Source organism: Scyliorhinus canicula, chromosome 14, assembly GCF_902713615.1.
Source record: "Scyliorhinus canicula chromosome 14, sScyCan1.1, whole genome shotgun sequence".
In the NCBI taxonomy this organism is placed as follows: domain Eukaryota; kingdom Metazoa; phylum Chordata; class Chondrichthyes; order Carcharhiniformes; family Scyliorhinidae; genus Scyliorhinus; species Scyliorhinus canicula.
Window position 1 is genome coordinate 28612447 of NC_052159.1, and position 18122 is coordinate 28630568.

Genomic DNA, 18122 nt, shown 5'->3' on the forward strand with positions numbered 1-18122 from the left:
CTCCCCCTGGGGAACATGTTCAGGTATCTGCAGGTAAAGGCATTTGCTAGGCGGCAGGTGGAGGGATTCCCTTTGCTTCCCGCGAGGGGGGTGAGCGACAGGGTGCTTTCGGGGGTCTGGGTCGGAGAGGGGAAGATATCTGATATCTACAAGGTTATGCAGGAGGCATCAGAGGCGTCAGTAGAGGAGCTGAAAGCTAAGTGGGAGGTGGAACTGGGGGAACAGATCGAAGACGGGACATGGGCTGATGCCCTGGAGAGGGTTAATTCTTCCTCCTCGTATGCGCGGCTTAGCCTCATCCAATTCAAGGTGCTGCACCGGGCCCACATGACTGGGACGAGGATGAGTAGGTTCTTTGGGGGTGAAGACAGGTGTGTCAGGTGCTCGGGGAGTCCAGCGAACCATGCCCATATGTTCTGGGCATGCCCGGCGCTGGAGGAGTTCTGGAAGGGGGTGGCGAGGACGGTGTCGAGGGTGGTGGGATCCAGGGTCAAGCCAGGATGGGGACTCGCGATTTTTGGGGTTGGGGTGGAGCCGGGAGTGCAGGAGGCAAAAGAGGCCGGTGTGCTGGCCTTTGCGTCCCTAGTAGCCCAGCGAAGGATCTTGCTACAATGGAAGGATGCGAGGCCCCCAAGCGTGAAGACCTGGATCAATGACATGGCGGGTTTCATTAAGCTAGAGAAGGTCAAATTCGCCCTGAGAGGGTCGGTACAAGGGTTCTTTAGGCGGTTGCAACCTTTTCTCGACTTTCTGGCTCAACGATAGGGTACGGGGACAGTAGCAGCAGCAACCCGGGGGGAGGGGGGGAAGGGGGAGGGAAAGGTGGGGGGGGGGGTGCATACGATGACTATGTTTGTTTATTTAATTTAAATTTATTTTTAAGTTCTTTTGTTGTTCATTGGGGTTGGGGGGGGTGGGGGATGTGATACATGCGTCGATACGGTCTGGGGGTGTTACAGTTATTATGGGTTATTTTTTTGCATTTCATTGTTTGTCGTTATGTTTTATATTTTCTGTAAAAAATTCCAATAAAAATTATATTTAAAAAAAGCATCGAAATTATCCAGTTAGCAAAAGGATACTGTCCACAAGGCTAAATGAAACTCTCAAACAAATTTTCAGTCATTTTATTTGCAATCAAATTAGGCTGCAATTCATTTTTGATAAAAGTAAGCAATATATATATTGAGCAATTCTTGACACCTTCCTTGCAGGAGAGTAGGGAGGAGCAGGAAGACTTGAGAAAAAAATAACTGAATTGGACCTGCTTCCAATGGAGAAAAGATTGAGGGGGACAAATAATCCAGGTCTTCAAAAAAGTACATTACATGATAAACGTTTTTAGTCTACTACATAAGCAACAATTGCTAAATAATATTAACTTGTGGTTGGACTGCAAACCTCTCTCAACAGATCTCAATTTTCCTTGGTTAATAAGTAATGTTCAATACATAAAAATGGTGTTCCACATTTCTTTATGTCCCTTTAAAATTCAATACATTGAGAGATACGCAAACATATTTATTTAGAGTCACACTTAGTGGAAAGGTGATTTTTCAAAAAGTTCAACACAATTATTGTTTGGGGAAGGTAGTTTCTTGATACATATTGTGCATGTTGCACGATGTTTAGTCTGTATACAAATCTGTATGCCCTTTGCTACAACAAAAGCATCCTTGCCTGCATTGCATGTCCAAGAAATGGCTTCACAACTGCCCATCAAGAAAAACATATTTCATATTAAATCCCCAGCTAAGGCAAGGAAATTTAGGAATTTCTTGGTGATCAGCAAATGATGAATGATACACAAGACATAATTACAAGAGAAAGATAAAAAGATTGAGAAATTTATTAAAGCAATATTGATTCCTAGTGGTCTTAAATTCACAATGTGGCAACAAGGTATATTTAAAAAAAAAGCCAAAATAGAACTGTAGAACACCATTTATTTTCTCAGAAAGAAGTCTTACAACACCAGGTTAAAGTCCAACAGGTTTGTTTGAAATCACTAGCTTTCGGAGCACAGCTCCATCAGTTGTGTGTCAAGCATGAACACAAATTGCATTTCTCACCTGATGAAGGAGCTGCGCTCTGAAAGCTAGTGATTCCAAACAAACCTGTTGGACTTTAACCTGGTGTTGTAAGACTTCTTACTGTGCCCACCCCAGTCCAACGCCGGCATCTCCACACCATTTATCTTAGTAGTCATGGTTCAATTCCTTGGACGAAACTGTATTGTTTTCCCACAAAATTTCAAGAATAGAGACCGTATTATGATTTTACCACCAAAAATCAGAATGCTGGAAACCTAAAATATAAACAGAGCATGCTGGAAATACTCAGGTCAGACAGGATCTGCAGAGAGCTGTTTCTCTCCCTGCAGATGCTGTCTGACCTGCTGCGTATTTTGAGATTCATAACAATGACTGTTATTATTACAAAACCACAACTTCATTTACTTTTTTTGTTGAATTCATCCCCTTGCATTTGACTTGTCAACGTGTACGAGTGACGCAGCAATTCCCAGAGATTACATAACGACATGCAGCTCCTAGCCTCTGAATTATTTGCCATCAAAGATGATTTTTGTTGTTTTGCAGTTGTGGCAACTGAAAGGTTAATCTGAGGCTGCAGCTCTTCGTCTGAAGCACCCTCTTTGTAAACAATGCAGTGTTCAGAAATTCAGCAGTTGGTACTTCCTCACAATGCCATCTCTGCAGCATGTGTAGGCAAACTTCTCCCACAAAACTACCTGAAATGCAATATGTGTCAAAAGGTAAGTACAACAAAAATGGGAAGAGATGTCAAAATGGTGGTGTAGCACAGAGTGATGAACAACTGCTACTCCTGGTAATTCTTGTGGGGACTGTTTTCAGGAGCATAAACACTTTTGCAGAGTATGCAGCTGCTACGTTATTAAATTATATTCTACAACACCTTTAATTCCACTATGACATTTAGTTGATAATTTTAACTCGAAAAATAATAATCTCGGCATCCAATCTTTCAGAATTAAAAACAAACGCATATAGAAAAATTCAAAAGGCATAAATTCATGCCTCAGGTCTCAACGAAACTCCAAATGCACACACTAATTACTTTTAATTTTTAAAAATCCAAACATTCATAGTCAGAAGTTTAGAAACCTAGCTCAGAGAAATTAATTTTTTATTATGTTCATGCTTGGCACGACCAACCATCACTGAAAGAAATATGAGCTATTGTTGTTTTGCTTACCTTGTAAATGGGGTCACAGTCAGGCCCTGTAAATTCAATAACATAATCTTGATCCTGTTGGATAACATAACAACTTCCATCACCTGAAACAATAATATAGTTACAAAATGAGATGGATTTGAATACTTGGCTGCAGGTTACATCTGCTACGGTTTCAGATAATTTGATCATGCTTCAATAAACAAATCATATTATCTTATATTTAAGGTTAGTTCCCAGTTCGAATGAGAATTTGTTTTCCCTCTTTAGTTTCCCCCCCAAATTCTTCTAAAGATATTAATTCTTGTTGGGAACACAGATCCATCAGTGTGAGATATGTTCCAGCAATTCACCAAGCAGTCATTGTCTATGTACAAACCTGGTCGCTGAGTGTCAGCATGTATATGTCTATTTCTGTTCCCCAAAACATCCACTTATCACCATGCGTCAATGTGATCAGAAACATGTCTCTAATATAATCTAACATGAGAAATTTGTTAAGATGCAACAATTTTTTTCCCCTACGCGCATGTGTAATGCACATATAGCTAGAGAAATAAATGCTACCTTACCATGGCTAGCCATAAAGCCTTCTCTACAGGGCATCAAGGAAAGCACTGGTGCACCTGATCGATGGATAAGCCGTAGGGGAGCTCTGCAAACACAAAACAAATTGAGCTTATTCCTACCATTCACCATACTATCCGGAGATTGTGGCACATTAGAGAGATCCTGGAGAGGATCCATGTGAAATTATGAAATTCAATTCTTCATCATGCAACTCTCCTTCTCACTCTCACCTTCTCCTTACCTCACGATCTGTTCCTCTCTCCATAAAAGTTAATATAGTTACCTTCCATCTACCCAACCCTTCCTTCTCCTCTCCAAGTCCTCCTCCCACCACCATGCCCCTTTACTGAACTTCACAGGACAGCTTCCATCCTTACCACTGCACCATAACAATCCTAACCAAAGGCATGAATGACCTCTTCTACAATTGCGGTCTGGAGCTTTATTCTTGCCATCATGGACAGGGGTGGGGGGTCAATTTAAAACTTAATTTTCTCCACTCTCTACCAGTCCATAAACAGAAAGGTGTTTTCTTTTGTATCAATTTCTCCCTTTAAAAAATGGTAGCGTATTTTCCCCAATCCTTAAATTTGGAAATGTTCCAATCCCCTGTTAATAACTGGCACAGCAAACCCGAGAAAGGGAAAAATAAAAAGGGTTGGTTTATTTTTACACCAGCGAGAGGGGTTTCACAACGACCATCCCTTTTTACTCACACAATTCATGGGGATAAGGGAAAAGAATTCAGGGCACAACCACAAAAAAAATACAAGCACCAGTTTTACATGGGTCCCGAGTCCAGAATAAAAGTGAACAGGATTGTTCCTTTGCGGGGTGGTTGGCTGACTGTAGAGTGCTCCTGTCTTTCCAGAGTGAGGCTTGCACGACAGGAGAAGGTATGTAGAATGAGTTGGTCTGGAGGCATGACTTCCGAGGTTTCAGCAGTTGGCAGATTTGAAGAGGGTCCAATGTCTTTCTGCTGCCACCCACTTGATGGTAAACACCCACTGGAGTTCCGTTCACTTTGAGCGTCAAACCGGAACTTCCTCAATGTTGGACACCGGATGTATATTCTCAAAGCTGGAATCTAGGTGTTAAATTGAAGTTGGGATTCCTTTTGTTTTTGGAGACACCGGTATGGGGTCATCTTAACTGCCATTTCCTTTGTTGAAACCATTGTGTTAGGACTACTAATGCTTTGGCCATTTGCACTAGTATGGGAGATTATGACTTGCAACGGTTTTCCTTTATTTGGCTGGACCAAACTCCTTATCCCCGTGGCCATTGTTACCTTGAAACAGTTGCAAGGCATCAGGTGACTGGCTGAATCATGTTAGCTCAACAACTTTCCATTTTTATCAGCACGGAAAAATAAAATGCTTTCATAAAATAGCCCAGATGACTCCACATCTCGACCCTGATACTTCTGTTTGCAGTGCCTCATATAGTTGACCACTCGATCCTCCTTCAACGTATCTGTGGGACAACCCATGGGACTTGTATGATTTCATTCACACTCATCTGAGCACATCTCTAGCAATCGCTTTTTTGCTCTCATTCGCACTTACCCAAGGATCTATCCTCGGCATTCTGTTCTTCATCTATAGTTGTCCTGCAGCAGCATCACCTGCAGGCACGCAGTCAGCTTTTGTGTGTATGCTGAAGACACACTACATCATCTCTCACGATTCATGAAATATCTAATTACTGTCACACATAAGTTCTTAATTAGTCGCACACTGTTCTCCAGCTCAGCGTCTGCTGATTTATTGCACATAAATCCCATGGTCACCCTCTCTCCTTCCAAATGCCTCCAGCATCTATGTATCATCCCTCCTTTGATTCAACCACCAGTAGCAGATCATTCAGTGTCTTCAGTGCTACTCTTTGGAACTCCTCATCCAAATCTCTTAAAAATCTCAAACACATTTCCCTTCTGGTTGAGCATCCTTTTTCCTTCTGTTTAGGAATATTTTTGTGTGTTATGGATGCTCAATAAATGCAGGTTGTTAGCGAATTGCAAATAATTCTGTTAAAAATATATTACAAATGATTTGTTGTGGTGGGGCTTCTCTCCATAAAGCCTGTTGCTGCTCAAAGACGGTCACACACAGGGCAGCTCCTGCTTGGAAGGCGTAGAAAAGAGCTCTTTTTACCCGAAATCGGGTGTAACTTCGACAGAAAAGTGTAACTGAAGGTGGAAGGAGATGTTCCCCCCTGGGAGCGGCTTGTCTGCTGGTTACCAAACCCAGCAGAGGATGAAAGACCTGGCCAAGCAGTTGGAAGGGACCTGTGGCGCAGCAGCTAGTGGAAAGATGGTGGAGGGGGAAGGGCCAGTGCAAGTTGGAAAGCCCCAGGTGGAGTCTTCATCAAGGAAGAGTTTAGCCAGCAGAGGAAGGAGATGCAGGAGAATCGATCGAAGGCCATCGAAGGAGCTGTGGCACCCATGAAGGGCTGAGAGGATGGAGAAAATGTCTGGAGACTCAGGGGTCGCAGATCTGAGATCAAGAGGGTTATGGTGGCATTGGAGGCGGAGGTGGGGTTTTTAGGTGACCTTTGCAAGACATTGAGAACAAAGGTGGAGGAGCGGGAAAACAGGTCGAGGAGGCATCTGAGAATAGTTGACCTGCCTGAAGGAATGGAAGGTGCGAGTGCCACGAGGTACATTTCGAGGATGCTGGCGGGGCTGGTGGCGGAGGGGGTGCTGAACAAGGACCCAGAGGTGGACAGAGCGCACAGGTCTCGGAGGCAGAAACCAGGAGCTGGGGACCCACTGCGGACAGTGATCATGAAACTCCACAAGTTTGTGAAGAAAGATCTTGCAGTGGGCCAGGGAGAAGTGGAACTGTGAATGGGAAAGGAACAAGGCCCGAATATACCAGGACATTGGAGCTGAACTGGCAAAACGGCGTGCGGGGTTCAACAGGGTCAAGGCGGTGTTCTATCGGCGGCAGATCAGGTTTGGGGTGCTCCAACCGGCGAAACTATGGGTGACTTATGAAGGCCGGGAATATTATTTTGGGACCCCAGAAGCGGCCAATGGCTTTATCAAGGAGCATAAACTGGGGGAGAACTGAACAATCTTGGGAAATGGAGGTGCTGGAACTCTGGAATAATGGCAAATATGGGTAGAGTGGGGGTTAGAGGGAGGGGGAACTTTTTCCCCCCTCCGATTTGGAGGGGTTTTGTTTTTTTTTCTGTTAGGTTGACAAAGGGAGCAGTGGTGGGAAGTTTGTAAGGGGATGGCTGTTGTCCCCCCCCACCCCCCCCAACTCTGCCTGTGACTCGAGATGAGACTTTGTTTGGATGGGGAGAGGGAGGTCAGCTGGGAACCTTCTTCACACAACAAAGAGGTGAGGGCGGGGGAGAGGTCTGCAGAAAGAGCTTTTGGGCAGGAGTTGTGACGCTGACAGGCAATGCTGGCGAACGCACGACGCGCAATGGTGGAGAAGAAAAATGGTCAGGAACGGAGAAAGGGGTCACCTTGGATGGGCCAGGTACAGGGTGAAATTAATGGGGGTAGTGCCAAAAGGGGTGGATGGTAGAGGGGAATGGAGGCGTAAGCCCCCAGTACGGCTGACAAAATGGAACATGCGAGGGCTCAATGGACTGGTGAAAAGATCTCGGGTCTTTGCGAACCGAAGAAGTTTAAAAGCAGAGGTGGTCTTTCTGCAGGAGATGCGTCTCCGCGTGAAGGACCAGGTTAGGCTAAGGAAGGGATGGCTGGGACAGGTTTTCCACTCTGGGTTTGATTCAAAGTCGCGGGGTGTGGCCATTGTGATGAGCAAGAAAATGGGGTTTGAGAGTGCGAAGGAAGTGAGGGGCCCGGGTGGGAGGTATGTGATGGTGAGTGGGGTATTAGAGGGGATGCCAGTGGTACTGTAGAATGTATATGCACCGAATTGGGATGGCGTAGGTTTTATGAGGTGGCAGCGATCATATTAATAGAAAAGAGAAAAGACACGTTAGAATGTGGGTCATATAGGCCCATATCGCTGTTAAATACGGATGTGAAAGTGCTGGCTAAGTCGGTGGCGGGAAGGATGTGTCCCGGGGGTGGTTGCGGAGGACCAGACAGGCTTCGCAAAGGGCAGGCAGTTTTCTCGTAAAATAGGAAGCTGTTAAAGGTGGTCATGACCCCGTCAAGGTACCGGAGGTAGTGGTGTCCATGGACGCGGAGAAGGCATTTGACCGGGTGGAGTGGCCCGTTTGAGGTCCTGGGAAGGTTTGAGTTTAGCCGAAGTTTGTGGCATGGGTTCACCTGTTATATGCGGCACCGAGGGGGGAGTGTGAGGATCAACGACATGGGCTCACGAAACTTTGAACTGCACATGGGAACAAGGCATGGGTGCCCGCTGTCGCCGCTGTTGTTTGCATTAGCAATAGAGCATCTGGCAATGGCTCTTAGGGGTCGACAGAGTGGCGATGGATCACGAGAGAACAAAGGGAGCACTGGGTGTCACTAGTCCTTTCTCCCCTTCTGCTAACCTAGCTTCCCCTTGATGTAACAATGCTAATTATCTCAACTGCTCCCTATAGTGGGAATTCCACATTTTTATTTGCAGTTCTCTTCTGTATTAACTTCAGTCGCACAACTTGGTGTCATCTGCAAATTTTTTTCAAATATATATTTTTATTAGGGCTTTCTAATTTTTACAAATAACACAATAAATCCTCAGCATTGGGACAGTATAAATGCTTCAACATATATGAATATAGTAAAAGACAGGAGAATAATAATACAGTTGGTGCCGCCCAATCATTAAAATCGATGCCTTTGCTTGCACCAGGAAAAATACACAGATACATTGGAGGATGACGGAAAAGAGGATAAGGACATGAAAACATGGTAAACTGGTGTACACCTTCACATGTAGTGAATACTCAATCAGTCAAAGAAGATATAGGATAAGAATTGAAGACACATATTCCCCCAACTCCAATTATACCACAGGCGACAATAGTACATCATAACCTCTTTCCCTCACATAAGATCTGCCTTTCCCTTGACAGGAGCCAGTCAACGATTCTTTAACCCCAAAATAACAAAAAGAAATACAGAAAAAATATGCTAAGACATTAACTCTAAGAGGATACTCTTACATATATCCACAAGACGTAACAAATCCCCAAAAAGCAGCACAGTATAGAGCCATCATCATCCCACATATTTGTAGAGAAAGGGCGGCACGGTGATACAGTGGTTAGCACTGCTGCCTCACGCCGCTGAGGACCTGGGTTCGATCCTGGCCCCAGCTCACTGTCCATGTGGAGTTTGCACATTCTGCCGCCCTTTCTCTACAAATATGTGGGATGATGATGGCACATTCTCCCTGTTTTTGCGTGGGTCTCACCCCCACAACCTAAAGATGTGCAGGCTAGGTGGATTGGCTAAATTTCCCCTTAATTGGAAAAAAAATAATTAGGCATTCTAAATTGATTAAAATATACATATTTGTAGAGACGACCAGCAAATATTCATACGGCTGGTTCAGATCAAAATCATTACGGTCGGTCTATCCCTCGCATTAACAATGATAGGATAAAAGGATCCAAAAGAGAAAATGCTGGAAAATCACAGCAGATCTGATAGCATTTGACATTCCCAAGGACCGAAGGTGAGCCCCCACCAAGAGGACTGCCCTGTTGTCTGACAGAATTCTCCCCCCCCCCCCCCCCCCCCCCAAACCCAATCGTTCTCTTAAGGATATCTCGCACTTCATCAATGTGAGCACCAATAACCCATGCCAAGAAGCCAAAATTATCAAGAGAAATCAGGAGGGCAAAAAGGAGGACGTGAGATTGTCTTGGCAGATAAGGCAAAGGAAAATCCAAAGAGCTTTTACAAATACATAAAGGGTAAAAGGGTGACTAGGGAGTGGGTAGGGCCTCTTAAGGATAAACAAGGTCAGCTATGTGCAGATTCACAAGGCATGGGAGAGGTCCTAAATTAATATTTCTCGTTAATGTTTACTGTTGAGAAAGGCACGGATGTTAGGGAAATTGGGGAAATAAAAAGTGATGTTTTGAGACCTGCCCATATTACAGAAAAGGAGGTGCCGGAGGTATTAAAGCGCATCAAGATAGATAAATCCCCAGGACCTGATGAAATATATCCCAGGACGTTGTGGGAGGCTAGGTAGGAAATCGCTGGCCCTCTAGCCGAGATATTTAAATCATCGACAGCGACAGGAGAGGTGCCTATAGATTGGAGGGTAGCCCTTGTTGTGCCTTTGTTTAAGAAGGGCTGTAGGGATAAGCCTGGGAACTACAGACCGGTTAGCCTTATTTCTGTAGTGGGTAAATTGTTAGAAGGTATTCTGATTGACAGGATCTACAGGCATATGGACAGGCAAGGACTAATTAGGGAAAGTCAGCATGGCTTTGCAAGGAGAAAGTGATGTCTCACTCATTTGATTGAGTTTTTTGAAGGGGTAATCAAGAAGATAGATGAGGGCAGTGCAGTTGATGTTGTCTACATGGACTTCAGCAAGGCCTTTGACAAGGTACCGCATGGTAGGTTGTTGCAAAAGGTTAAATCTCACGGAACCCAGGGTGAGGTAGCCAATTGGATACAAAATTGGCTTGGCGACCGAAGCCAAACGGTGGTTGTGGAGGGTTGTTTTTCTAACTGGAGGTCTGTGACCAGGGATGTGCCTCAGGGATCGGTGCTGGGTCTACTGTTATTTGTTATATATATTAATGATTTGGATGAGAATTTAGGAGGCATGGTTAGTAAGTTTGCAGATGACACCATAGTGGATAGTGAAGAAGGTTATGTAAGATTGCAACAGAATCGTGACCAATTGGACCAGTGGGCCGATGAATGGCAGATGGAGTTTAATTTGGATAAATGTGAGGTGATGCATTTTGGTAGATCAAATCAGGGCAGGACCTACTCAGTTAATGGTAGGGAGTTGGGGAGAGTTGCAGAACAAATAAATCTAGGGGTACAGGTTCATAGCTCCTTGAAGGCGGAGTTGCACGTGGACAGGGCGGTGAAGAAGGCATTCAGCATGCGAGGTTTTATGGTCAGAATACGGAATACAGGAGTTGGGACGTCATGTTGAAGCTGTACAAGACATTAGTCAGACCACACATGGAATACTGTGTTCAGTCTGGTCAATCTATTATAGGAAGGATATTGTTAAACTAGAAAGATGGCAGAAGAGATTTACAAGGGTGCTATCAGGGCTTAATGGTCTGAGCTATAAGGAGAGGCTGGATAGGCTAGGACTTTTATCCCTGGAGCGTAGGAGGCTTAGGGGTGATCTTATAGAGGTCTATAAAATAATGAGGTAGATAGTCAACATCTTTTCACCAAAGGTAGAGGAGTCTATAACTAGAAGACATAGGACATAGAGAGGAGAGATACAAAAGAGACCAAAGGGGAAATTTCTTCACACAGAGGGTGGTGAGCATCTGGAATAAGCTGCCAGAGGCAGTGGTAGAAGCAGGTACAATTTTTTCCTTTAAAAAACAGTTAGACGGTTACATGGGCAGGGAGGGTATTGAGGGATATGGACCATAGAGGGATATGAACCAAATGCAGGCAAATGGGACAAGCTTAGTGCTAGAAACTGGGCGGCATGGACAAGCTGGGCCAAAGGGCCTGTTTCTATGACTCTATGACATCTATCCACAACTTCAATCACAATGGCAGGCATCATCCCGACGCTGACAGTGTTTCCAAAGCTCAGATCCGCTCACCAGCAAAACCACCACTGCAAGCTGGGCCATATTCAAGCCATCTCCGGTCACATCAATTAAACAAGAATTTTTAAACTTAGCTAGATTCCCTATTTCCGAAATCTAGCCAGGATCTTCCAGGTACATAGCACGGGACACTCACACACTGGGAACACGTAAATAAGGGTTGCGTATTCAGATTTTAAAAAAAGGATAAAAAAATTAGCAGCACCAGAGCTCGCAAAAACGCAGTCACTACGTGCTCACATTACACGACCCCCCCAAATTCTGAAATTGTCTTCCGATTCCCAGGTCCAAATTATTTGTGCAAATAGTGAACAACAGTTCCAGCACAGATCTTTCTGGAATACCATTTCCCACCATTAATCAATTATGCACTTCTGAAGGATTTGTTTTTAAAAAAGGGAACATCCAGGCTAATCACCAAATTGATTTAATGTACTGTGACACAGCATACTTACTTTGTGTTTCGAACATCTAGCTGATAAATGTTACCGTCCTGTGTTCCTGCAAGGATATATGTACTTGAAAGGAATGTACAACAGTTGAAAGCATCAGATCCCTCAAACATAAATATCTGGAAATTCACAATAGAGAGAAATGTGTCAGATTTGTCTGCATTCTTTTACATGGAAAATATTAAGGCTTTGAAACATTTGATGACATATCTAGATTTAAAGAGCTGTCACAAGAGGAAACATTGATTCTACTCCAGTTTGCCTGCAGCAAAGCTCATTTCAATCTCCAAGAAATGGCTCAGAAAACACCTGATATCTTGTTTTTTATCAGCTCCTCTTTCCTTTTGCAAAAAGAAAAAATCATTTTTAAGCTCTCTTGACCAAAAGGAATGCTTAGAGACAAGCAGAGCTTTGCAGCTCAAATTACCTAGTAAATTTAATTTCCCTTAGGAAACAACAATCCCTCTGCGAACGATTCATGACACGATCCACCAGATTAAACCATATTAAACAAGAACACAAAATGGCTCCAGGCACTCATATGAGCACATGCATTGTGGTGGTCTGTGACAATACAATGTAAATATTAATTTACATTAAGACTTCAATTTCCACAAGGTATTTCCTACAGTAAATAAATATTTAAACAATTATATACAAACAGTTTCAACAGTACAGAAGAGGAAGGAGGCCTTTTTCCTTGCACAGACCCTTCCTACTGTTAGGAGTTAGAATTATGATTATTTTGTTCCATATCCCTCACTGGAATGTGTGTTATTTTCATAATGTAGTTTATGTAAACTATATCATACTTACATTGGCTTCTGCTCAGTACACCAAATCATTAACCAATACAACACAGGAGGCCTCTTGTGCTGGCTCTTTGAAAGGCTATCCAATTAGTCCCACCTGCCCACCCTTTTTCCTTATAGTCCGGCAAATGTTTCCCCTTAAGTATTTATCCAATTTCCTTTCGAAAATCATTTGTGAATCTGTTTCCACCACCCTTTCAGACACTGCATAACTCACTGGATTAAAAAACATGCTCTTCATCTCAATTCTGGATTTTGTGCCAACTTCCTTAGATCTATGACCCTTCTGTCACTGGAAATCATTTTTCCTTATTTGCTCTATCAAAATACTTCACCACTTTTATATCTCTTTAAATTCCTCCCCTTAATCTTCTCTGCTCCAAGGAGAACAATCTCAGCTTCTCCAATCTCTCACACAATAACTCCGTGCAAGTTTTGCATCCTGGTACCATTCCAGTAAATAATCCTTGCACGGCTCCACGGCTTTTTTCAAAAAAATGTAGTGTGAGAATTGATCATGCTGCTCCAGCTGTGACTAACAAAAGTGTAGTATACCTTCCTTGCTTCGGTACTTTTGGCCTTTGTTTATAAAGTCTCAATCAGTTTACTTCAGTCATAGCTTCAGTATCCCCCCAATTCCAATCATCCTGGGATCCAGGCTTACATACTAATTACACGCATGCCTTTAATTATATAATTATATCTCATCTTCCGGTGAGGTTTATGGCGTTCTCGGTTTTGCCCTAATTAGATGCTTGGTTTAAAAGTAAATATGAATATCCTTAAATTAGAAATGTATGTATGAATTAGAAATTCATAACATAATTCAAAAACTGAGAACATTCTGACTAATCAAATATTTATCCCTCAAGCAACGTCAACTGAACAGATCATCCGGTCATTATTTCATTTTTGCCAGCTTGCTGTGCTCAAATTGGTGCCATGTTTCCTCTTCTACAACTGTAATTACACCTCAAGAATACCCAATGGGTTGTAAAGTACTTTGGTATCGCCCAAGGGCTCAAAAGCTATTTTACATTTGCGTTTTTTCTATTTTATTACTGTATGCACAATCTCAATTGATGTCAGCAGGTTAACATACAATGTTAGTGGGCACAACCACACAAGCTTCTAAACAATAAAACACACTTACTGGTTGCCTACTGAGCAGTCCAATGCTTTGCAGTTTTTTGTCTTCACGGGCTAAAAGTAATAATTTTCCCTCAGTCCCTATTTCACGTTCACCTGGGAAGCACATAGTTTGGTTTCAAATGAATGAATGTGAAAGGAATAATATTTCTTACATGAATTAAGGCAATTATATAGATGTGCAAACATTTTTGAAGTCCTCAACTTTTTTTTTTGAAAGCCATCTTTTACTATTCCGCAGATACCACAATATTGGCCACTTATACATTGCACAGTTTTCACCTACCATTTTTCTTCTTCACAATGGTATACAAAGCAAGAAATAAAATACATAATACAGCGTAAGAAAACAAGAAATAGGAGTAGAACATTCAGCTGCCAGGTGCTGCTCCGCTACTCAATTCGATCATGGCTGATGTTCAGCCTCAACTCAACTATCCTGCCAGTTCCCCATATCTCTTGATTCTCTGAGGTACCAAATATCTATCGATCTCATCCTTAAATATGCTCAACAATGGAGTTATCCACAATCCTCTGGGGTAGAAAATTCCAATTATTTAAAACTCTTCAAGTGAAGAAATTTCTCCTCATCTCTGTCATAAATGATTGATCCCTAACCCCAAGGCTCCAGTGTTCTAGATTCACCAGTCAGGGGAAACAACCTCTCAGTATCTACCCTGTCAAGACCCTTTAGAATCTTTTATGTTTCAATGAAATCATCTCTCATTCAACAAGAAAATACATGATGTGCCATAATGTAGGAAACGTCTGCCAGAAATGTCGCCAAAATAGACTTGCCCTTCTAACTAGAGCCTAAAATTTGGGTTGCAAATTTCACTTGGACTTGGGTATTAAAGATTTTTGAATTGCTGTTGACAGATCCTGTGTTTTGTGTGCGAAGGATGCATCATGAGAGTTTTCACCATTCCACTGTGGAGCTGCATACGTGCCAACCTACAAATCTCAGTAAAGCTCATGACTTTTTAAAAAGCTGACACAGCTGCATAAAAAAGCTTAACAAATCAAAAACTCATATAACAGCAAAACAGCCCTGAATAAAGGCCTACGATCAGGGCCGTTGCTTCAAGGTGACAGAATAAATTAAGTTCATTTTTATTACATTGGATTTCAGGATTTTTATTGGTGTTTAGGGATTACATTCTGCAACTCAAGTTTTTGTTTGTGCACTGAGCAGTCGGGCTCTCTATTTATGCGCTTCCAGGGCTAATAGTTCTGATTGCCATCTCTGTATATAACTGGAGGGAACTCACACTCTTTCAAGAGTTCTCACCTCCAATATGCAGACTCCGATCTGGGCTACCAGCACTCCAAATGCATGAAAACAAGCAGCAGGGCCTCCAGGTGCATTAACCTCTAGATTCAGATCACAGGGAGTGGGGGCCCATGGACTGTCTGTGGAAGTAACAGTGCAGTGTTGCAGAAGCAGCTAACCGTAATATTTTATTGAAAAATGAACAGCAGTTTTAAAAATCAAGTTCAGGGTTGCAGAACCCAGGATCAAATTTGAGACAAAACCAGAAGAAAAAATATGTAACAAACTGCCATCCCACCCCTATGAGAGCCTTCATTTTTATCTGAAAGGGCAGACTAACAGCAGAGACTGAAAATTATCTTCTGCCTCAGGAGACAGAACTGAGACAACAGCATTCAATCACTACCACAAGGCTATCCAGGGCATCTCCATTCGGACCCCAGCAACAGAGTCAAGAGACACACACAAGACTTTTACTTGAGGCAATATGTAAGAAATAACAAATAGGAGCAGAAGCAGGCTATTAGGCCCATTGCGCCTGTTCCACCATTTAATAATATCATGGTTGATTCTATTGTGAACTTATCAGCACTTTCTTGCCTGCCCCCCATAACCCTCAACTCCCTTGTCAACCAAAATGATGTCTAAGTTCATAAGATATAGGAGCAGAATTAGACCATTCAGCCCATTGAGTCTGCTCCGCCATTCGATCTGATATGTTACTCATCTGCTACCTACAATGTTACAGACCAAGAGCTGGATTACAAAATCAGCCAGAGCATCTCCTCCCTAGAACACATGGCCGAGGAGCAGGACTTCAGCTTTGAATATATTCAATGATCCAGCATTTTGGTGGAAGAGACTACCAAAGACTAATGACTCAGATTCAAGAAATTCTTCCTCATCTGTTTCAAATGAGACCCCTTATTTTTAAACTGTCCCCCCTAGTTCTAGTTTCACTACGATATGAAACTTCCCCTCAGCATCTACCCTATCAAGCATCTTTAGAATTTATGTTTCAATAAAATTACCTCTCATTCTTCTAAACTCCAATAAGTATAAGCCCAACCTTTCCTCATAAGACAACCCTTCATCCCATAAATCATGGTTGACTTTCAACAAAAAAAAACCTCAGCCCTAGTATTTCCCCAACACTTGATGGCTTTGTATACTTAACAGCATAACTTAAATTTAAATGAAAACAAATAATTGTAAATGGCCAATCTGAACATGGCCAAAGTAGTACTTGCAATTTGAACAAATACTGAAAACGCACTGGTAAGTATAGTAAAGAATGTGTGGTTTAAATGTCCAACTCATTTGCTACGACTTCCGTGGAAACCCTGGGAGAGTGGCAACATTTGGAAGCAATGAACTGCAACAATAACCTGCACTTGTATATTTGCTTTAAAGTAGAAAAATTATCCTGGCGAATCTTCAGGGACATAATCAGAAATTCCTGGATGGTGGACCAAAGATATTGAGGGAATATTGCAGGAGGCAGCGAGGAACACATTCGAAAGCAGAGCAAGTGGGAGAGAGAGAGAGAGAGATTAATAACATTATGGATTATGATTTTATCTGCTGCATTAAAAAGGAGATTGCAGTATGTTTGCAAAATTCACTTGTTGATGAATCGAGCACACCAGCCTTTTAAAAAGGTACAGTTACAAACTTTTCCATCCCATAGTTTCAACAGCACAATGGCACAGTGGATAGCACTGCTGCCTCACAGCACCAGGGATCCAGGCTCGATTCGTCTTGGAAGACTGTCTGTGTGGAGTTTGAACATTCTCCCAGTGTCTGTGTGGGTTTCCTCCAGAAGCTCCAGCTTCTTCCCACGTTCCAGAGATGTACAGGTTAAGTGGATTGGCCGTGGTCAATGCGCAGGGTTACTGGGATAGGGTGGGAGAGTGGGCCTAAGTAGAGTGCTCTTTCGGGTGGTCAGTGCAGACTCGATGGGCCGAATGGCCTCCTTCTGCACTGTAGGGGTTCAATAGAAAATTGAGTGAGTTGGAGATTCTCCATTCTCTAACGCAGTTCCCCCACCCCAGGATCATTTATAGCACCCTATCACCCCCTCTATTGAGGTTGTGCAACAGCACAAACTGGAGAATGAAACTCATATATTCCTGGTCTGTTTGCTTCAAGTATCTACTGGAATAAGTTGGGGAGCTGGGTACAACAGTTTACTTACTTGGTGATTGCTCAGGAGAACCCAAATTCACTGTGTTTTCAGCAACACCAAGTGAACAACCATTAATGGGAGTCCCACAATCGGCTAGAACTGCAAGGCAAGAGGACATGCCAGAATCCCACAATCTTGCCGTTCCATCCCTGGAGCTTGAGATTACATTTCGTCCACGTTCTACAATTGCCGTATCAAGAATACCTTTTCAAAAATCAATTGAAAGAAAATTCAACTTTAAATAAATGTCTTTCTTTAACATTAATACAGGTAATGTCTTCTGTTTTGCAGAATAGGAGTCAAAAGACAACTATACAAGTAAAATGAAATCTCTTTACACTGCAAAGTTGGAATTACATGTAGAATGCGCCTACGTTTTTGATAATTATTATCATTCACCACCATTAATAAGAGAATGATTTGGGGGGTGTATTTATTCCCGAAGTTAAAAAATATCTGCAGTGAACAAGTGCATGTTTTACAGGTTGAAAATAAAACAGTGTAACCAGAAAATTTTAGATTTAAATCGGCATAACAATTTGAATGTATAATGCAATGCCATAAATAATAAAGGCTCGTAACTGTCTTCATAAAATATTGTGCATCATTTAGACTAACTCAGAAGATTGCAGGTGCTGTTACTCATTGGCACGAGAGATGTTGAGAAGTGCTCCTTGTGACAGACCTGAAAAGTGACTGCATGCGTCACAGCAGAACTGCAGAGTAGCAATGATGGCTTTTATAGT

At 42.6% G+C, this 18122-nt stretch overlaps 1 protein-coding gene across 3 annotated transcripts in view; it reads right to left on the reverse strand.

Annotated features, from left to right (window-relative positions):
* Positions 1 to 1112: 1112 nt before the first annotated feature.
* The window catches only part of LOC119977085 (proteasomal ATPase-associated factor 1-like), a 37301-nt gene continuing 20291 nt past the window's right edge, over positions 1113 to 18122 (reverse strand). For 2 of the 3 annotated variants that reach the window (XM_038817668.1, XM_038817667.1), the window contains 6 exons: positions 17386 to 17580; positions 13920 to 14011; positions 11958 to 12073; positions 3789 to 3871; positions 3238 to 3320; positions 2652 to 2752 (listed from right to left, as the gene is read on the reverse strand). In XM_038817668.1, coding sequence (XP_038673596.1) covers positions 2675 to 2752; positions 3238 to 3320; positions 3789 to 3871; positions 11958 to 12073; positions 13920 to 14011; positions 17386 to 17580 — 647 coding nt within the window. In that variant the 3' untranslated portion in view covers positions 2652 to 2674. Of the gene's footprint in view, positions 2753 to 3237; positions 3321 to 3788; positions 3872 to 11957; positions 12074 to 13919; positions 14012 to 17385; positions 17581 to 18122 lie in introns of all 3 variants that reach the window. The other variant, XM_038817666.1, reaches the window with a different exon arrangement.